This window comes from Glycine soja, chromosome 20, assembly GCF_004193775.1.
Source record: "Glycine soja cultivar W05 chromosome 20, ASM419377v2, whole genome shotgun sequence".
NCBI lineage: Eukaryota > Viridiplantae > Streptophyta > Magnoliopsida > Fabales > Fabaceae > Glycine > Glycine soja.
The window spans coordinates 49,078,982-49,097,639 of NC_041021.1; the positions used below are offsets into that span (position 1 = coordinate 49,078,982).

Below are 18,658 nucleotides of genomic sequence, written 5' to 3' on the forward strand. Positions count from 1 at the left end.
ACATCAAAATGAAACCCACTTTTCAAATAATAAAAAGATACACCAATTTTAGAAATTAATCTTTTATGTCACTAAAAAAACAATTTTAACCCTGGAAATTTATACTTTGGTTCCTCGAAAAAGTCATATAGTAGGAGAAACAATGATATTTTTATAAAAATGAAAATTTGAAATGAAGTCTACGTCGATTGCCTTAAAATCACAGAAAAATGCCAAAAAGAAGTTTGTATTACAAGGTATTTTCAATTTTTGAATATGAGATAGCTCGACAGGTAACTTCTGCACTTTTTCATTATAACTTGCTCCCACACCTTCTTATATAGTTGCGGCACAGTAGCAATGACACTTTTTCCCTTTTTTCTCGTTTTGCTCATCTTCTAAACCGCCTTTCTCCTTTTGAATTTGAAGATGCAAAGGGGGTAACTGTATATATCTATCTGATTACTGACACTCATACTCGTTCATTTCAAATTCCCCTATTAAAAACTTTGTGGATTTTAGTTAGTAGGAACTATTAATAATTTCACTATCAATTTATTGATCATATTAATTAGTTAACCAAATAAAGTACTGCGGCTCTTGTAGGTAGATAGGAAAGCCTTAAAAGAGGAGGTTCCTTATCGGCAGCAAAGTATGAGAGGAATCCCTCGTATTAATTGTTTGTTTAATAATAGCATAATGTTGGTAATATTGTTATTTAATGTGGATCTTCAAAACTTCAATCGATCAGATGGTAGAAAATTGTATCAATCATGGATAACATCTTGTACTGGCTTAAATTAATTGACCAAATTATGCATTACCTATATTCTGATCGAGAGCTTTTACTTCATGCCTTGCCTACATTATTACTACCATATACCATAAAGTTTGAAACCAATATCAACCTCCGGCTGCTATATGGATGTTACTTCTTTAATTTGTTATTTTATCTATTTTATATATATGTATGTATATCATCTTTGAACAATAATAGAGGATAAAAAATACTGGTCAAGACCGAATATATAACTTTCTGTCAGAAATGGTTGTAATAAGAGGCAATGAGACACTCTTCGCAGTCACTTGTCTCTAGACATTCTTTAATATTGATCTATGATATGGAATTGTATGAGTACGTTTAGTCAAATCCACATATGGTTGTGGTTTGTGAACATTTATAGAGACTTGTGTCTTACTATTGTCTAATGTTTATATTAATTACGGGAATCTATTCTCTTCCTACTAGTTCCTAGCTCAGGAACAATGTAGAACCTTTGAACTTTGAACATAAAGTATGCTACTATACTATGATTTGCCAAGATTTGCTTTATCGTGCTGCTTATTCTTTGGTTTTAATTTGCACCGACGAGGAAAAGGAAGACTTAGAAAATATGCTTTGTCCTATTACTTTTGCATTTCCTCGCATATGGTACTCATTATTTTAATGTTTGATACTATTACATTTTAATCGTTCAATTTCGTAACAAAATTCCTTTCTCAAAATATATTAATATTATAAACAAGTTTATAAGAATTGACCAAATTTAACCTTTATTTTCAAAAGCGAGCCTACTTTTTGGCCCTCACTTTTGAATATCCCAATTTTTTTTCTCCTTTCAAGATTTCCACAAAATGAAAAAAGTTAAACTCTAGGTTTGTAATTAATTGACCTATCCACTTAATTATCCTTAATCTCTTCAAACAACACGACGTATTGGCTAATTGCTGAGTGTTGCACAGCAGTTTAGACGGTGCGAAAAGGAATTGAAGAAAATTCCTAAGTGTAAGTTGTTAAGGGGAACTAGTTATAGGTTCTAGGATGGCTCCCTTTACTTAATTTCCATCTTATGGGACCTCTTCTCTGTCTCTACAATCTAATTGATTCCTGTACGATCTCTTTGAACTACTTTATTTTTTCTGCACCCAAAACTAATGGCATAATTAAACAACGAGTCTATGTTGGCAATAGAGTGGATGACGTGAAAGGGGTCGGAAGATCAACCCGCAATAGGTGGGGGTTTCAATTGCTATTTAGTATTAACTTCTAAAATTCTAATACATTTTAAATGATTTGATTTATAAACTTAAGGCTTACGATATATGGGTCTCCAAGCCACCCAACCATGGCTTGTACACACTGTTATTTGTTGCGTCCGAGGTACAATGATTAATTTTGATTGAATTGTGTAATTGTTTTAATTGAGGTACGTCCTTCAGTGATTAAGATGTGAAGCGTACATACGAAAATTCTAATATCCCAAGCGGCTGAGATATGGTGGCATTGTGGCAAAGATACAGCTCATACAAGTACTTGCAAAAGAAATTTCAACACTCTAAATTATAATAATTTTTTATTAGGCTGATCGTGCATGGTAATTACGTACATACCTAACATTGTTGATATTTGTTGTATTTATAAGTAGAGGAGGTTGAAATGAGTTGAATTCGTAACCCAGAACTCAATGATTCTAACGAGAAATGTTATTCTATTTTGGTGTAGAGGAAATGTAACTTCACTCCAAACCAATATATACTTTTTTTGTTTCTAGGTTTAATGTAGCATTTTTGTGCCCAAGTGAAAGTGTTGAGCGAGGTCAGTATTTAGCAAATTGGATCTCAAGCCAAGTTTAAGATAATAGTATGTGATCATCTAGTTGCCTTTGGCATCTCTACAAGCTTGGTGAATCTTCAAGTTGATTTTGATGGTATACGTAGTCCAAACTCCAAACACGTTAGTTTTAAGGGAGATTATGTAAGTATTTGTAAAGATATCTTAATACTTAAATCAGCGAGTGAACGAATTGAATAATTGATTAGTTATATATGGAAAGATAGTTCGCTTGATAACACTGGATGTACCTTATTTATAGCGCTCAAATACAATTAAATTAAATATGACATTCAAGCACATATCTATTTTTTTTTAAGGAAGCACATATCTAATTTACTTGATAAAGAAAATCTTAAATATTTTTATTTTTATGATGTTAAATACATTTTTTATTTAATACTTTTATTATAAAATAGTACCTAAAGATTAATAAAAAATATTATAAGAGAATATAATATTACTCTTTCATTAATTGTTCTGGCATAAATACTTTTCTATATAGAAAATATATGTACACATTTATTTCCCTTTTATACATCCGACACATCTTAAAGTTTAGTAGAGGTCCGTTTGACATCCATTTTAAAGGATTAGATTTAAAGTTAACATTCATATTTTGTAAAACATCAATTTGGATTTTTTTTATCCATTTTAAATTTCATTTTCAAATCAAAAATTATTTTTGTCTGAGAAGCAGTTTTCAATTGAAGTTGATCGAAGTCAAAGATATTTTTGACCGGCACAATTTTTGGTTGACATTGATCCCAACCATTTTTATACCAATGAGTTGATTATGGCATTTTTCAATTGACGTTGGTCAGTGCATTTTTTTTTTATCAACATCGATCAAAGATATTTTTGTCAATCTCAAATAGGGTTATTTTTTGGTCGAAATCAACTGGGTTTTTTTATCAATGTCAATCGTTGATATTTTTTAGTCGACATTGACTAAGGGTTTTTTGGTTGACGCCGATCATGGATATTTTTCTTGTCGATGTCAATTAGAGTTCTTTTGGTCGACATGAACTAGGTTTTTATCGCTCATGTTGGTCGATGATGTTTTTTAGTCAACATCATTCATGATTATTTTTTGGTCGACATCAGTTAAGATTTTTTTGCTAACGTTGGTAAACACTATTTTTTGTTTGTGTTGACTAGGGGTTTTTTTTTATCAACATCAATTGAGGTTATTTTTTATTGACGTTAGCTAGGATTTGTTGGCCAACATCAACCATGATTATTTCTTTTGGCCAACGTCAACTAGGGATATTTTTTTGTTGATGTCAGCCGACATCGACCAGAAAAATAGCTCTAGTCGATGTCAAACAAAAAACTTTAGTTGATGTCGGCCGAAAAATCTAACCCGATGTCAAGCCAAAGATAACCTTGACAAAAGAACCTAGATAACGTCGACTAAAAAATAGTCTCGACTGATCTCAACCAAAAAAACTTTAGGCGATATCGATCAAAAAATAGTCTCAACCAATGTCACCGAAAAAAACCATTATCGAAATTAACCAAAAAATAGTCTTGCTCGATGATGGCTTAAAAACATCATCGAATGACGTCGGTTGAAAAAAATCTTAACAAAATTAGAAAAAAAAAACTTATCAAAATTGACCAAAAATAACTTAGTTGTCATCATCCAAAAAATTGAATTAGATTTAAAAATTCCAATAAATAACCAACCCATATCCAATTAATTTGGATTGGATTTAGAATAAAAAATTTGAATTTGGATATGAAAGTAATCCATTTAAATGTATTTATTGGATATGGATTGGTTTGATACATTTGGATTTATATCACATTTTTAAAGTTTAGTGTACAATTTATAAGTTATTGGTTCAAATGGTATTTAATTTTGTCCTCTTAAATATAATGTGGATTTTTGAATCTTATATATAAAAAATATCATTAAAATAAAAAAATCTCATAAAAAATAATTAGTTGAGAATTTTGCTGACGGAGAACTCATTTAATGGTATGCGATTAAAATGTTGTATAATAATATGCATTATTTTGGAGGATCATCCATCGTCGTCATAACACGTTTTTAAATGTCGAATTAATCATATACTATGATATGTACGATACATGTACTATACTCCATGCCCCATTTAATATTTATATGTAAATTAGAAATCATGACGAGGAGACATGAAAGCTTAACCGATTACTGATTATACAGTTGTGGAAAATGATATAAATTTTACATATGCCAAACCTATAAGATGGAACCATTGCCAATCAATTTTCCTGCACTTTGTCAAGTTAATTTCATCAACAAGGTATCCCTCGCTGATGTCTTAGCCGATCAACCGTCTCTATCGCTCAACTGAAAAGATGTAAATCTCAAGAGAAACAGGACAATTATTTTCTAATTAACTTGCGAAAGTGTTCACTTGAGATAAAATTCCACTTTTAACTTAAGAGAATTCTTATAATTATAGACACTTGTAGAAAAAATTAAACTCATATATTTATATAATGGTATGGAGGGGTTTTATATAGCCACCTCAAATTTCTTTCAATATATATATATATATATATATATATATATATATATATATATATATATATATATATATATATATATATATATATATGTATGTGTGTGTAAGTTCACAATAAATTATCTTTTAAATTTTTACTTTTAAAGCACGACCTCTCTAATACACAATTTTTTTAGCTTAAAAATATTATTAGCCCTTCAAATTTGAGATCTGAATTTTTTAGTTCCCAAAATTAAAATATATATTTTTAGCCTCTCTCAAATTCGTAAAAATATTTTTTTTTAGATTTTCCTGCAATAAAAAATTGTCACAAGTATGTATTCAAACTGCCAAAATCGGTTAGAGGGCTAAATAAAATATTTTATGAATTTGTGAGACTACTAAAAAAATAAAAATTTTAACTTCGGAGATTAAAAAAAAATAAGTCTCAAATTTAAGGAACTAAAAATATATTTAAGTTTAATTTTTTCTTTGATTTTCGCTGCTAATGATAGACAAAAAATAAAAAAGGTTAAAATATATTAGTTAATCTTAAATCATTTGAATATTTTTTTTCTTATAAATATTTGTCAAAAAATTATTTAACAGTGAATTATCAATTTACTGGTTATAATTATAAAAGTCAGTTAAATTGATTCCTAAAATTAATAAAATAATAAAATAGTTCCTAATTGTAAGTTATCAAATGATTTTGTTTCTAAAATTATTATAGAAGGTGAAATTGATCCTTGAAATAAATAAAATAATATCCAAAATGGTAAATTATTAGTCTATTTAGTTCTGAAATCGTAATGATTGATGAAAATTTGTCTTTAATTTTCTATATATAAAAAAAACTCAATTCCACTTCCAGTCTCTTAACTTTTAAAATTTTGGGAATTTGAAATTATCTAAATTAAATTTATTACAAAAAAAGGTAATGGTTTTTCCTAAAAAAAAAGAGGAATGGACTTTTAAATTATTTTCTTACACTTAATCACTCATATACAACAACAACAAAGTTATGAATTATCACGAAATTACGAAATTAGGTGTTGATGTTAAAGGGAACGAATACAAAACATTATTTGTAATCCGTATTAGTTGGGTACAATAAGACATATAATATAAAGGGTTAAGTACCAACCCATATCTTCTTTAAATAAAAAAAAAGTACCAACCCATATCCACTCTAATAGTAACAATATCAAATATAAAAACAAATAAAAAATTACAAGAAAGAGTAAAAGCTATTTTTCAAAAAGTAAATAAATTAAGGAGTGTAATTACTAGGATGCTACAAAGATATCATTAGAAGCCCTGATATATTATATTCTAAGGAGTATGACAAAAAAAATCATTATTAATTATGCTTAGGTGGGTTGACTGGGCTCGCTATACATTCATGATCCTTCAACAAACAAGCACATGTAAGATGCTTGGTTGAGAAGTTTAAAAGGAAAAAACCCATGCCCATTAGCAGTGCAAAAAGGCCATTTGGGACTGTGGGCCCATTTCATTTGCTTCCACGGAACTCACCTTTACAATTATCCAATTTATTTATTGCTCCCAGATCACACAACTTTCGCACGTGTGGAAATAGATCCTCCCCCTGTCTATCCCTCCCTACATTTGAACAAACAACTATTATGAATCTTCCTCTACCGTCAAATCTTTTTATTTACTTATAAATATATAGTTTTGAATTTATTTTTTTTACTTTTTATAACATTTCATTTTAATTGTTTTATGTATTAATTATTCTCTTATTAAAATATCTAGAATTCTCTCTTATTTTCTCTTTATGGAGATTGAAGAAAATGAAAGACTCACAATAATGTTAAGAACAATTTTTTTTTAAAAAAAATATTATAATTACAGAAAAATTTAATACTTACTTTTCTACATTTTTAATATATTAAATTATTTGATTTCATTTTTTATAAAATAAGATAAAATAAGTTTTTATTCCCTTAAAAATTTAATACTTACTTTTCTACATTTTTATATTAAAGTTCAATTTTAGTCTCTTCAAAAAAAAATTATCCGTTTTTTGTCATTAGAATTTTGAAATGTATTAATTTTAATCCTCTAACTAAATTAGATAGTTCTTTATAAAGAGACAGGATTAAAAATGATGCATTTCACATTAAGAAAAAGAAAAACAAACACACAAATTTAGAGGAATTCAAATGAAATTTTGAAAATTTTAGAGGAACCAACAAGTATGCCGTCAATAGTTAAATTTTTCGTCAACCTATGTGTATGAAAAAAAAAACTTTATTAAAAGATGAAAAACTAGAGATACTCTTGAAAAAAAATATTATAATATATATTATTATTGATGAATATTCAAGTGAATCAAATTAAATTTAAGGAAGTTTCAAACATATTTTGTATGCTATAAATGGGAGACTTATTTTAAATTTTAATTTTTATATATTATATATTTTTTTCAAATGAAAATATAACAACAACTATAAAAAAATATTACAACACACTTATTTTTAATTTAATTTTTACTCCTCATTTTACTGTAATTTCAATAGAAAACATTATTACATCAATAAATGATAAGAATAATTAAAAAAATTATGCATATAAAATTAAATTATTTTTTGTAAAGACTGAATAAAAAACAAATATCAATTATGTGGATTAAAAATATTATTCAACTATCAAAAAACGCTACTCCTATGTGATGGATATGCTGCGAATAATATTAATTAGTCTGGAACATGCACCATATCAATGTGCCAGCACGACGCCACGACCTAAAAGATTAGAAATAGGCTTTGCAAATTAAGAGTGAAATTAAATATGCACGCGTTTTCTAAAAAAAAACGCACGTGTGCCTATGATTATGAAGAAGATGTCGCATTCACTCAAGTGAATTATGATTTATTTTATTATTAATAAATAAAGCTTTCGAATATCATCGTAATTATTACTTTTTAATTTAAACATGCTTTGATCTTAAAAACATCCAACTTATGGATTAAATTCTATTTCTATTTTATTACTTTTATTCTTTAGAAAATTTCAATTCCCAATAAAGAATTAAAATGAGCTATTTTTATTGAATATAAACATTAGAAAATATAATTTAAATAATCATATTTTTAAACCAAAAACATATTCAAGTTTTTTATTGATAAAATTATAATTAAATAGATAGCATCATCTAATTGATCAATCATATTTCACATTATCAATAAATAAAATCAAATATTTATCTAGCAAAAAAAAGGATAGGATCATAATCATCTTACGCGGCTAATATCTATATATATGTATGAAGATTGTTCAAAAATCAAATACTAGGATTTACAATAATCCAATACTACTATTTTAATTATCTGAATTAAACTCTCTTAATAAAGAGAAAAATTATATCGAGGGTGTGGAGAATTTCTATTTTCAAAAGTAAAAAAAAATAGACACTCATGTCAAGCCATGTCTCACCATACCTAGTACAACTCTAGTCTCTTTATGAGTTATGTATGACTCATACCTTTTGAGGTAGAACCACAAAATAAAACAAGAGAATGAGAAAGCATATTGGAGTTGTTGTTACTTAAATCAAGGAATAAGTTAGAATCACATAATAATAAAACAAGAGAAATGGTTTAGTTGATTGTAATTGTCTAAATTGTTTTTACTCAAAATAAATAGTTTTTTTTTGTTTTTTAAAGAAATAAATTCTACTTGTTTCTTAAAAAAATATTTTTAAAAGTGTTTTTTTTTTAAATATTAAACAAACTCACCCTATATTTTCCTATGATTAAAGTTATTTAATAGTAGTAATTCTTTTCATCTTATACAACAGTCATTTGGTAAACCGATGAAGTATGTCTATAGATTGCATTAATGGTTCTTTAGGCGCAGTCATGCAAGACACGCATAATGACAGAAGATAAATGATAAAACGAGTAATGGGTGAAATAAATTTCTATACCAATCTATCAAATTGCAATATATGATGCCAAAATATATTTTCTTGAAAACAACATTGCGAGAATAATGTTAATTTGACCAAAAAGAGAATTGGGTGAGGTGGAACTGTGGAAGGGAGCAGAAGAATCGGTCCAGTGGGGGGTGAGGGGTATTTTCGGCAACCCGGTCAAAAAAAATAACTACCATGCAGATTTTCGCGTCTCAATACAGTTTACTCTTACTCCGTCCACGCCCCCTAATATGCCGCCACGTGTTGTGTCATCGTGACCTATATAAGTGAGTCTCTAACCCATTCCGCTACTTTACCGTTTTAGAGTTACAGAGAATTACAATGGCGACCGTAGCTGCTGCTCCTGCTTTAACTGCAAACGATTCCCACAAAAAGTACAGAATTCAGGTTTCCAACACTAAGAAACCTCTTTTCTTTTACGTCAATCTCGCCAAGGTAATCGCTTTCTTATGTTTTTTGAAATTTCATTTGTCTTTCTTTCCTTTACGTACGTGAATTTGGAGTTATATGATCAATTAATGGCTAACTGAAATTATTTCTTTTTGATGCAGAGGTACATACAGCAGCACGATGAGGTTGAGCTTTCTGCTCTTGGAATGGGTACATCTTTTCTCAAACTCACATTTCCCTTCTTTTTGGACAAAACACAAAATTAAGGATGCTTCTTATTCCTTGTATAAATTTCGTATTGTTGGCCGTTGACATGAGGAATTAAATAAAGCTGAACTCGGAACCTTGTGTTCAAGGTTTTAAATATCAGCCGTGGTCAACGTTGTAATTGCATCGTGTTTATTGATATTGTAAAACATTATAGACAAATGTGATCAATGTGACCTTAATTATTGTCGCATCACAATAGCATACACTTGAAAAACTTGACATTGCAGCCAAAATCATGATCATAAGATTTTTTTACTTTTTACCATGCGAGATATTTTGCATGCCCAATTGTTGGAATTTTTGGTTGATTGTTACTTAGTACAAACTATTACATTCTTTAAGCATTTTTAATGCTGAAATGTCTATGCATGTTTTACATTCTTGGCATTGTTGAATCAACTCGATGAATATGCCATTATTTTTACCATGGTGTTAGTATTGTTTTGTAGTTTTGTTTCTTATATTTTATGCATTCCAAGTTATATTTATAGCCTCTCATCTCATTGTAATTATTCCTATGTCGTCTCAAAATCATGGAATATGGCTGGCATAACGTCCAAGCATTTACGTGATTTATTTTATGCTAAAACACTGAAAATAAGAGTTTGCACACATTCTGTCGTACTGGCATAACATCCTCCGTCAATTGAACAAATCAAATGTCCCCTGCTTCATCTATTCCCACTCCAAGTCCAACTAATATAATATTCTGCAAAAAATGATGACATGTATTTATGCAGCTATAGCTACCGTTGTCACAATTTCGGAGATTTTGAAGAACAATGGACTTGCCACTGAGAAGAGTAAGGCTTCTTCCTCTTTTCTGTTACTTACATTTGTATGATGGTTGTAGCTACTCCAATCTAATCAATATCAATCTTGCAATGGAACAGAAGTATTGACATCTACAGTTGGCATGAAAGATGAGAACAAAGGTCGTCTGGTACAGAAGGCAAAGGTGAGTTCCCAATGTGTTTGCGAACCTGCGTTCGGATTGAAAAAAGAAAAGCTTTTTTAGAGTTTTTGTGCCTTGGAATATGTGTTTCTCCCTAAACGTGGTTTCAATGCTTAACCAAACCCACGCTTGGTTTACTTACTATAAGGCTTAAGTTGTCCCCTCTGTTTGGGTGCTTTATCTCTCCCTTTTTTCTTGATGTTTTAGATTGAAATTGTGCTGGGGAAATCTGACAAGTTTGACAATCTGATGTCTCCTCCTGCACCAACTGAATCAGAAGCAGCAGCTGCTGATGATGATCATGACAAAAAGTGACAAATATAAGACAGTCCACTCAATTTGAAACTGTTGTAGTTAACATTCTGAGTCTTTTGTACTGTTTGCAGTCATAGACGTAAATAGGGTCGTAAAATTACAATGATAAGGCAGCAATGAGTGGTCAAAGTTGTAGAGCACATTTTCATCATCAATTTAGATTGTATTTCTTCATTGCACATATATGATTGTGATGATGAGTACATGACTGGTGACTCTTAAGCTCGCTCATTATCCTTTTCTGTTCATCCAACCTGCTTTTTTTATTCTGAGGTGTTGTTGTCACGTGTCATTACGCGGATTTCCACTTTATCTGGGATTTTTCCCATTAATCATTTTTTTACAAGTGAGCTTATGTTAACAAAAATAAACGAAGCCACTCATCTAGTCATCTCGTGAACTGTACCAATAAATAACGAACATAATTCTGTTGAAGTTTGCATGTGATACAGATGTTTAATTTTTCTCAATTATAAATCAAATATACTCTTTACCATTTCATTGAATAATACACACAATTCTCTGGATTAATAATTTCAACATTGTTCATACTTAACACTGTTCATTGTTAATATACTTTTTGAATAACATTGTTCATAATTGTAACTGCATGTAACAATCTCGAATTACTCAACTTAATAAGCACAAACTAAAAGGGAAATGTTTTTTTAAGGCAAAAGAACTTTATTTAAGGAAAAAGGAGAGAAAGCACATCTATAAGGATGATAAGACAACCTCAAAACAGAGACAAAGCAAAATAAATCAAGAACAAGGAAAAATAAAGAATGCTGCGAAGGTTCCCAATTTGTATATATGAAATGGTAACTCTTTTCTCTTTTTGGTCTTGAAACAGACATTAGCTGAGCACATAGCAAATCCCGTAACATAATTCTAGGGATCCTACTATTAGTACCCCATCTTTGCTATTCGAACCGCCTAACTAACTAAAAAGACTTATATATCCCCCACACATTCTCCTTTTTATGCCATATAATTTCTCCCATAAATAGTAAATTGTTGTGTATCTTTTCAATATATATTGAAAAAACTTGTTTTCATTGTGTTATGGGGATATCCAACTTCATATATTTCGGTAAAAAAAACTCATTTCTAAAGAGGAGAGGGTCTAAATAGTCATTTGGGGGGAGCCAATAGTAATTCCCTTATTCTAGCCCAGAGCAATTTGAGGAGTAGAGTTAAAAAAAAAAAAAGAAGCCAATATACTCTACATTGTAGCCTTCTTTTATCTACCAAAATAGTTTATAATTTATGTACTTCTTCGCATTATTATAAAAATATATACTTAGAAATTTGCAAATGTTTTCCTATGGCAGCAAGCGGTAACACAATTTGGGTTATTGGCTCTACTCAGTGGAGAATCATTGCACGGGACGAGTTTTCATTGGGTGCGTTTGGAATGAATGAAAAATAGAAGAAAAATAAGTTGAAAGGAAAAAAAAATACTGTATTATGATGTTTTTTTTTCTTTGTTTGGTTGAAAGAAAAAAAGAAGAAAGATAAAAAGAAAATTGACTTCAAGAAACTAAAATATTAATTTTTTATTCCTTTATTTTCCCTTCAACTTAAATTTTAAAATTTTCTTTCCTCTCTACCAAATATCTACCAAATATAGCGTTATTGAAACTCCTAAATACTCCTTTAACTTTTGCACCAAATGTTAATTGTTAATTTTTTGTTAATATAAGGGATCGAATCCACAATATTTTTCTCCTTTTTTTCTTTCTTAACCATCCAACCAATTTTATATTTATTTTTTAAAACTATGTGATAACATATTAATTCTTTATTCATAAATGTCGTCAACGTGTTCTTTTAATAATTAACTAATGCTATCAATTTCGCTTTTCAAAGACCAGCTGCATACCATTTGAAAGGTTAATTTGGTGAAAAAATATATTAAGAAACCACTTTGATGTAGACAAGTAGTTATATTGCAAGACCGAAAGGGACAATATTCACGAATTGAATGTAGCAGAAGTAAACACTAAGAAAAGTTACGAGGCCTTCGGCTTAGTGGACATTCACTATAAGCCTAATTATAAGAGCCCCCAAAAAAATTGAGGCTACACCTTTGAACACCCCTACAAAACTGTAAGAAACAAAAATTATGCAATATTACTATATGCGTTATTGAAGAACAATGCCAATTATTGAAGGATATACACATAGAGTATCTGCTACGAATTAATTCACATTAATGTCAAGTAAATAACATAGATCATTTACTCGCCAGTCTAAGCTATAAAACCTAAATAAATAATAAAAAGGACTACAGGCACGGAGAGAACATAACATAACATAACTAAAGGCTGTCCAATTTATTAATTCAGCAACTTAGATGGGAGCTGCACATGTGGTTCTAAAGTGGCCTGTTTGATTGCAACGACTACAATGCACCACTCGCTTAACACGTCCACGGTCTTCTGCACGAACTCTCTTCTTTCTTGGTCTCCCGGGTGGCCTGAGTGATTTAGGTGGATTGATAACAACTTCTGTAGCTTTGCTAACATTGGCATCCCCCTCAGACAACTCCTTCCAGAGAGATTTATCAGGAATTGGGTGTATGGTTTGTGAGTACGTCTTGCGATAAGTTGCAACCGTGAAACAGCTTTCTGTGAATCTATGAACATTCTGCCTGCAGGAGAGAAGTGCTGCCACAGCATGTGCACAGGGCAAACCATAGAGCTGCCAGCCACGGCAAAGACAGCAACGGTTCCTGATATCAACTATATTTGTTCCTTCATGAGTTATCACTTCAAACTCGGCATCATTGGCGCGAAGAACCTGGTATGTGCGTGCACGATCAAGAGCCTCTGCTACACGTCTCTCAGCAGATGGTACGAGTATCGATGTCCACTGCATACTGGTCTCCCGGCGCTCATTAAACCAAGTCATTAGCTGCCTTCTAATGCATTCCATCATTTGAATTATTGGAAGTCCAGATGCCTCCAATATCCAAGTGTTTAAAGATTCAACTATGTTGGCTGTCAAATGACCAAACCTGTGCCCCTCAAAATAAGCAGTGGCCCAGAGGCGAGGTGGAATTCTTCGAATCCAATATGCAGCATCTTGTGATATCTCTTCAATCTCCAAAATCTTTGCTTCAAATTCAATTACAGTAAGAGCATTAGCTGCTTCCCATAGAAGATTGACAAGCATGGTGTTATTAAATTCCTTACGGAAGCTGTCACTCAAGTGGCGCATACAAAATCCATGGAAAGCAGTGGGAAAATTTGCTTCCACTCCATCCACAATTCCCTTCTGTCTATCAGACAAAATAGTAAGCCTTGGCATGTTTTCAGTGTGAATCTCAAGCAGGTTATGAAGTTCAGACAGAAACCACATCCAATTATCATCATTTTCCTCATCAACAACTCCAAATGCCAGAGGAAAGAGAGCTCCATCACCATCAAACCCAGTAGCAAGAAGCAATGTTCCAAGATACTTGCTCTTTAAATATGTTCTGTCAAGTCCCAATAGTGGCCGACAAGGATTTAAAAAGCCATATATAGATGCTTGAAAGGAGATGAAGAGACGTTGGAAACAACCATCAGCTGGATTTCCATAAACAGATGCAATACTGCCTGGATTAGTGCGTTTCACCTGTTCACAGTATTGTGGAAGCAAGCGATAACCTTCTTCAAAAGATCCACGCATTGCAGCCATGATACGCTCCTTGCCTCTCCATGCTTGTTTGTATGATAAGGTGATACCATGAACCCTATGAATTTCTTCCAATATTTCCTTTGGCTTGCAATTAGGGTTCTCCTTCAGCCTTTGCTCCACAGAGTTAGCAACCCACTGAACTGAAGCTTGCTGATGGCCGAGATGAGAAATTCCTCCACATGTATGATTCTCGTGGATTGTCCTAATAGTAAAAGTTGGAACCCCTGGGAGCTTAGCTGCATGAATGCGCCAGGGACATCCTTCACTAGCACATTTAGCAGTAAACCGGGTCTTGTCAGATTTTATAGTCTGCATTTCAAAGTGCAGCGCAATTGCTGTATCCCTCAAAGCCCTTCGGCAACTCTTGACATCAGGGAATTCTTGCCCCACTGACAATTCATAACTAGGACTTGCAGTACGAGCCTGAATTATAGGGGGTACCACAAGCTGTGACTGTTGAACATCCATATCATTTGCAGAATCAATTCCCATTTCAGAGTTCTGAACCGCAGCCAGTCCCATGTTCTCATCAAGTTCTTGGTTCTCTGAAACAGTCAAATCATTGTTCTCTGATAGGACTAACTCATGATTTTGTCCAGGAAGGGGCAAGTCATGGTCATCATGTTCAGGTTTTTGATCCATGGCTAGCTCACGCTCATGCTCGTGCTCGTAAGTGTGACCATCATCACCTTCATGTTCATGGTTCTGTCCTAACCCCAATTCATGATCATGGGCATGCCCCAAGCCCAGTTCATGATCATGGGTTTGTCCCAGATCTAAATGGTGCTCATGGGCTGATCCCATTTCCAATGCATGGTTCTGGCTGAGGCCCAGATTATGGTCATGGCCCAGCACCAATTGCTGATCATGACCAAGTGCTAAATTGTGGCTTTGACCAAGTATCAAATCGTGATTGGCCATCAAAGATATAAAATCACTATATATAGTGACAAGCTGACAACAAGAAGAACCACTGTTCAGCTTAAATAATGGCTTTATGGATGAGACACTGTTGCAAGATCCTACAATAACAAAAGACTAGTCAGATAAACAATATCAATCCTCTGTCAGGTGCATTAAAAATAAAAGTCCTAATCACCAGAAAGAAACAAAGAAATAATGGAAAATCATACAAGCAACCAGTTCACAAAGCATGCCAAAAACAAACCACTTATTTCTCCTTGTTTTTACTTTTCTATCCTTTCTTCGAATGCCCCACCTCAAATACATAGCAAATGTACAATTAGACAGTTACAATTAACTAAATCATGTCGGGCCTCTATGCTGAAACAGCAGCAAATAAATAATTCAAATGAGACAAGGGAAAATTTTACACCCTTAGCAAATTCAAGTGCCATCACTCATCATAAATCACAAATTACATAATGAAACATTAACTATTGATGTAGTGCACGTTTGATTCATGTTAAGATATCAAGAGTCACACTGAATTACTGAAATGACAGCTAACACAACTTTAGGTAAATGTTCACATGTTTGGTGAATTGATTCTAGAATTGATTTTGAGTTGAAACAACTTTAGGTATCTTTTGTGTTGGATCAGAAATTGTATACCAAGTTTTACTATTAACTTGCTTTTTAAATAAATACATTCAAGCATACATCACATCACTTCAAAATCAATTTTAATCAAAATTAATTTTGCAAAACCAATTCAAATTAAAATCAATTTTGTAAGCTCATCCAAAACACACACTTATAATTATATTTGCACAGTTGGGGGTACAAACCCACAAATCTATCATCTATGGTTACATAGAAATAGAATCGACATCCAGTTGTTATCCATGTCATAAACATTCCGTTCATACTTCTATTAATCGATAACCATCCAAAAACAAATTCAAATTACAGAAACTCAATTTCCTAAGCCCCAGAACGAAAATCACCGCCTTTTCATTGCAGAAAATGGGTAACATTCATGAAAAACTAAAATCACTTACACTATCCAAGAAAAACAAAATATGCATTTACCTTAAGACTCCAAATAACTTAAGTTGGACTATAGTAACTCATTGGGGTAGGGTGAGAACAGGGAAAATAAGAAGTGTAATGTGGAACAGCTTTACAGGTAAGTGAACTAACAAAAAAGACACAACCTTTCATGAAAACATAAAATCACATCCATTACCCACAATTTAATTGACTAAAAAAAAGAAGAATTTACTAATACCCATGAGCATTTACCCTACCCAGATGATTAAAGATTCATAATGTTGGAAAATTACCTGAAAGCTTTCACCTTTTCTCAAAAGGGTGTGAAACCATGGCCTTAGGATCTGGAAAAAACATAAAAGGGAGATGGGTAATGCTCGTAAGGGCACTAGGGCGAGGGTTCAGAGCGGATCGAAGGGTTTTTGTGAATTGAAGGAGAAGGAAGAGAAATTTGAAAAGAGGTTGAGGAAAATTGGCGGGGAAAGTAAATCGGAAATAGAAGACGAAGGGCAAGGAGAGGAGAGGAAGATTGGGAATTAGAGGGGTAGCAGAAGCATCGCTTGTGAGGGCTGAGAAGGGAATACAGGTTTGGGGCTATCCACAAAAAGAGGGTATTTAGGTCAAAGGAATTCAACCTCTTCTTTTTTCTGTTTCGGCGAATTACTGTTTTGCCCCACTCTACACTAGTAGCAGTAATCTATTTTTTATTTTTTTTTACAAATAAAATAAATCAGCCTAATTTATGCTTCTTTTCTTCCATCCTCTGATTCACCCCTTCCTCTTAAACAAGATAACAAGCATTTCTGCAACAGCTTGAAAACTGTACTTTTTTGTTTTCTATTCTATTCATAATAGAAATAGGGATGATCATGGATTAAATTGAATTAATTTTGAATGAAATAATTATTTAATATGATCACTTTGGCTTTTTTAATTCATCATCCAATTGTTTTTTTCAAAATTTTAATCCAATCTAATTTAAAGTGATTTGGATTAAATTAATTTTCAATTTTAATCATACTTTTATTTTTTAAGAAATTATTAAATAAAATAATAAGAAAAATTAATTTAAAATATCCAATGTTTCATTTATATATCATTATATAACTAGCATCTCAACTCGAGTAGTTAGAAGATATTATCTTTAATTGAATATATTTTTTATAAATAATAATAAGTTATGTGATAATTTTTATTAATATATAAAAAATAAAAATATAAACATGAGTGATATTGTCAAAATATGAACAAAAATATTTGCGTTCAATTTAGATTGGATTAAATCAATTTTAAAAATTAAATCTAAAATCCAATCCAATAAAAATTTGTTTTTCAAATTTGAAATCATTTATTTTTGGTTTATTTTTTTAGGTTTTTTAATCAATTTTGTAGGTTTTCATTAGATTGGATATGTTCGTCAACACACCCGAATAGAAAATATGTACAAGACACTCATTCTTACAATTACATATTAAAAAGAAAAAAACTACAATTACAATCCAATAAGAGCAACAGTTAAAGAAAAAGTCTTTCAATATTTATGACTACTAATCCTCATCATCACTTCCATGGTTTTGACACAAAGATAGTAGTCCACTAGTAGTATTTGTTTTATTATCTTCCTCTTCTTTCTTTTGCTCTGGCTCTGCAGGTTTCTTATGACAGAAATCTTCACTAAAGAATGAAGCTTTCCACCACTGAGTGAATTTTCTTGTTTGCCAGAATTATCCAAACTGGCTTTTGTGAGAGTGTCAGTTGGTTTTGCCACAATATATAGAAACGATTTTGGGTGTGAGAGAAGATAATAATCTCTAATCTTCATTATCATATCTATATGCAACCTGCCATGCTCGCAATTATTTTCAATTTCAAAAATAGTTCAATTGTCAAAGTAAACTGAGCATTTTAATTAATTTTAGATAGGGATCCTTCAAAAAAAAAAAAAAATAGCAAGGGATGTGCATCATATTTGATTTGTTTTACTCAGCAAATTTAGTTTGATTGATTGGTTTAATTTCGCTTAAATTTCA

At 31.4% G+C, this 18,658-nt stretch overlaps 2 protein-coding genes across 2 annotated transcripts; one reads left to right on the forward strand and one right to left on the reverse strand.

The window, feature by feature from the left end:
* Positions 1-9,362: 9,362 nt before the first annotated feature.
* Positions 9,363-11,277, forward strand: LOC114401267 (uncharacterized protein At2g34160-like). Its single transcript, XM_028363742.1, has 5 exons — positions 9,363-9,490; positions 9,607-9,655; positions 10,456-10,518; positions 10,609-10,673; positions 10,878-11,277. Exons 1-5 carry the CDS (start codon positions 9,377-9,379, stop codon positions 10,983-10,985), a joined length of 399 nt encoding a protein of 132 aa, XP_028219543.1. The 5' UTR covers positions 9,363-9,376; the 3' UTR covers positions 10,986-11,277.
* Positions 11,278-13,100: 1,823 nt separating this feature from the next.
* On the reverse strand, positions 13,101-17,240 carry LOC114403415. The gene is made up of 2 exons (XM_028366373.1): positions 16,922-17,240; positions 13,101-15,694 (listed from the first exon to the last, which is right to left on the reverse strand). Exon 2 carries the CDS (start codon positions 15,591-15,593, stop codon positions 13,341-13,343), a length of 2,253 nt encoding a protein of 750 aa, XP_028222174.1. The 5' UTR covers positions 15,594-15,694; positions 16,922-17,240; the 3' UTR covers positions 13,101-13,340.
* Between the last annotated feature and the right edge of the window lie 1,418 nt (positions 17,241-18,658).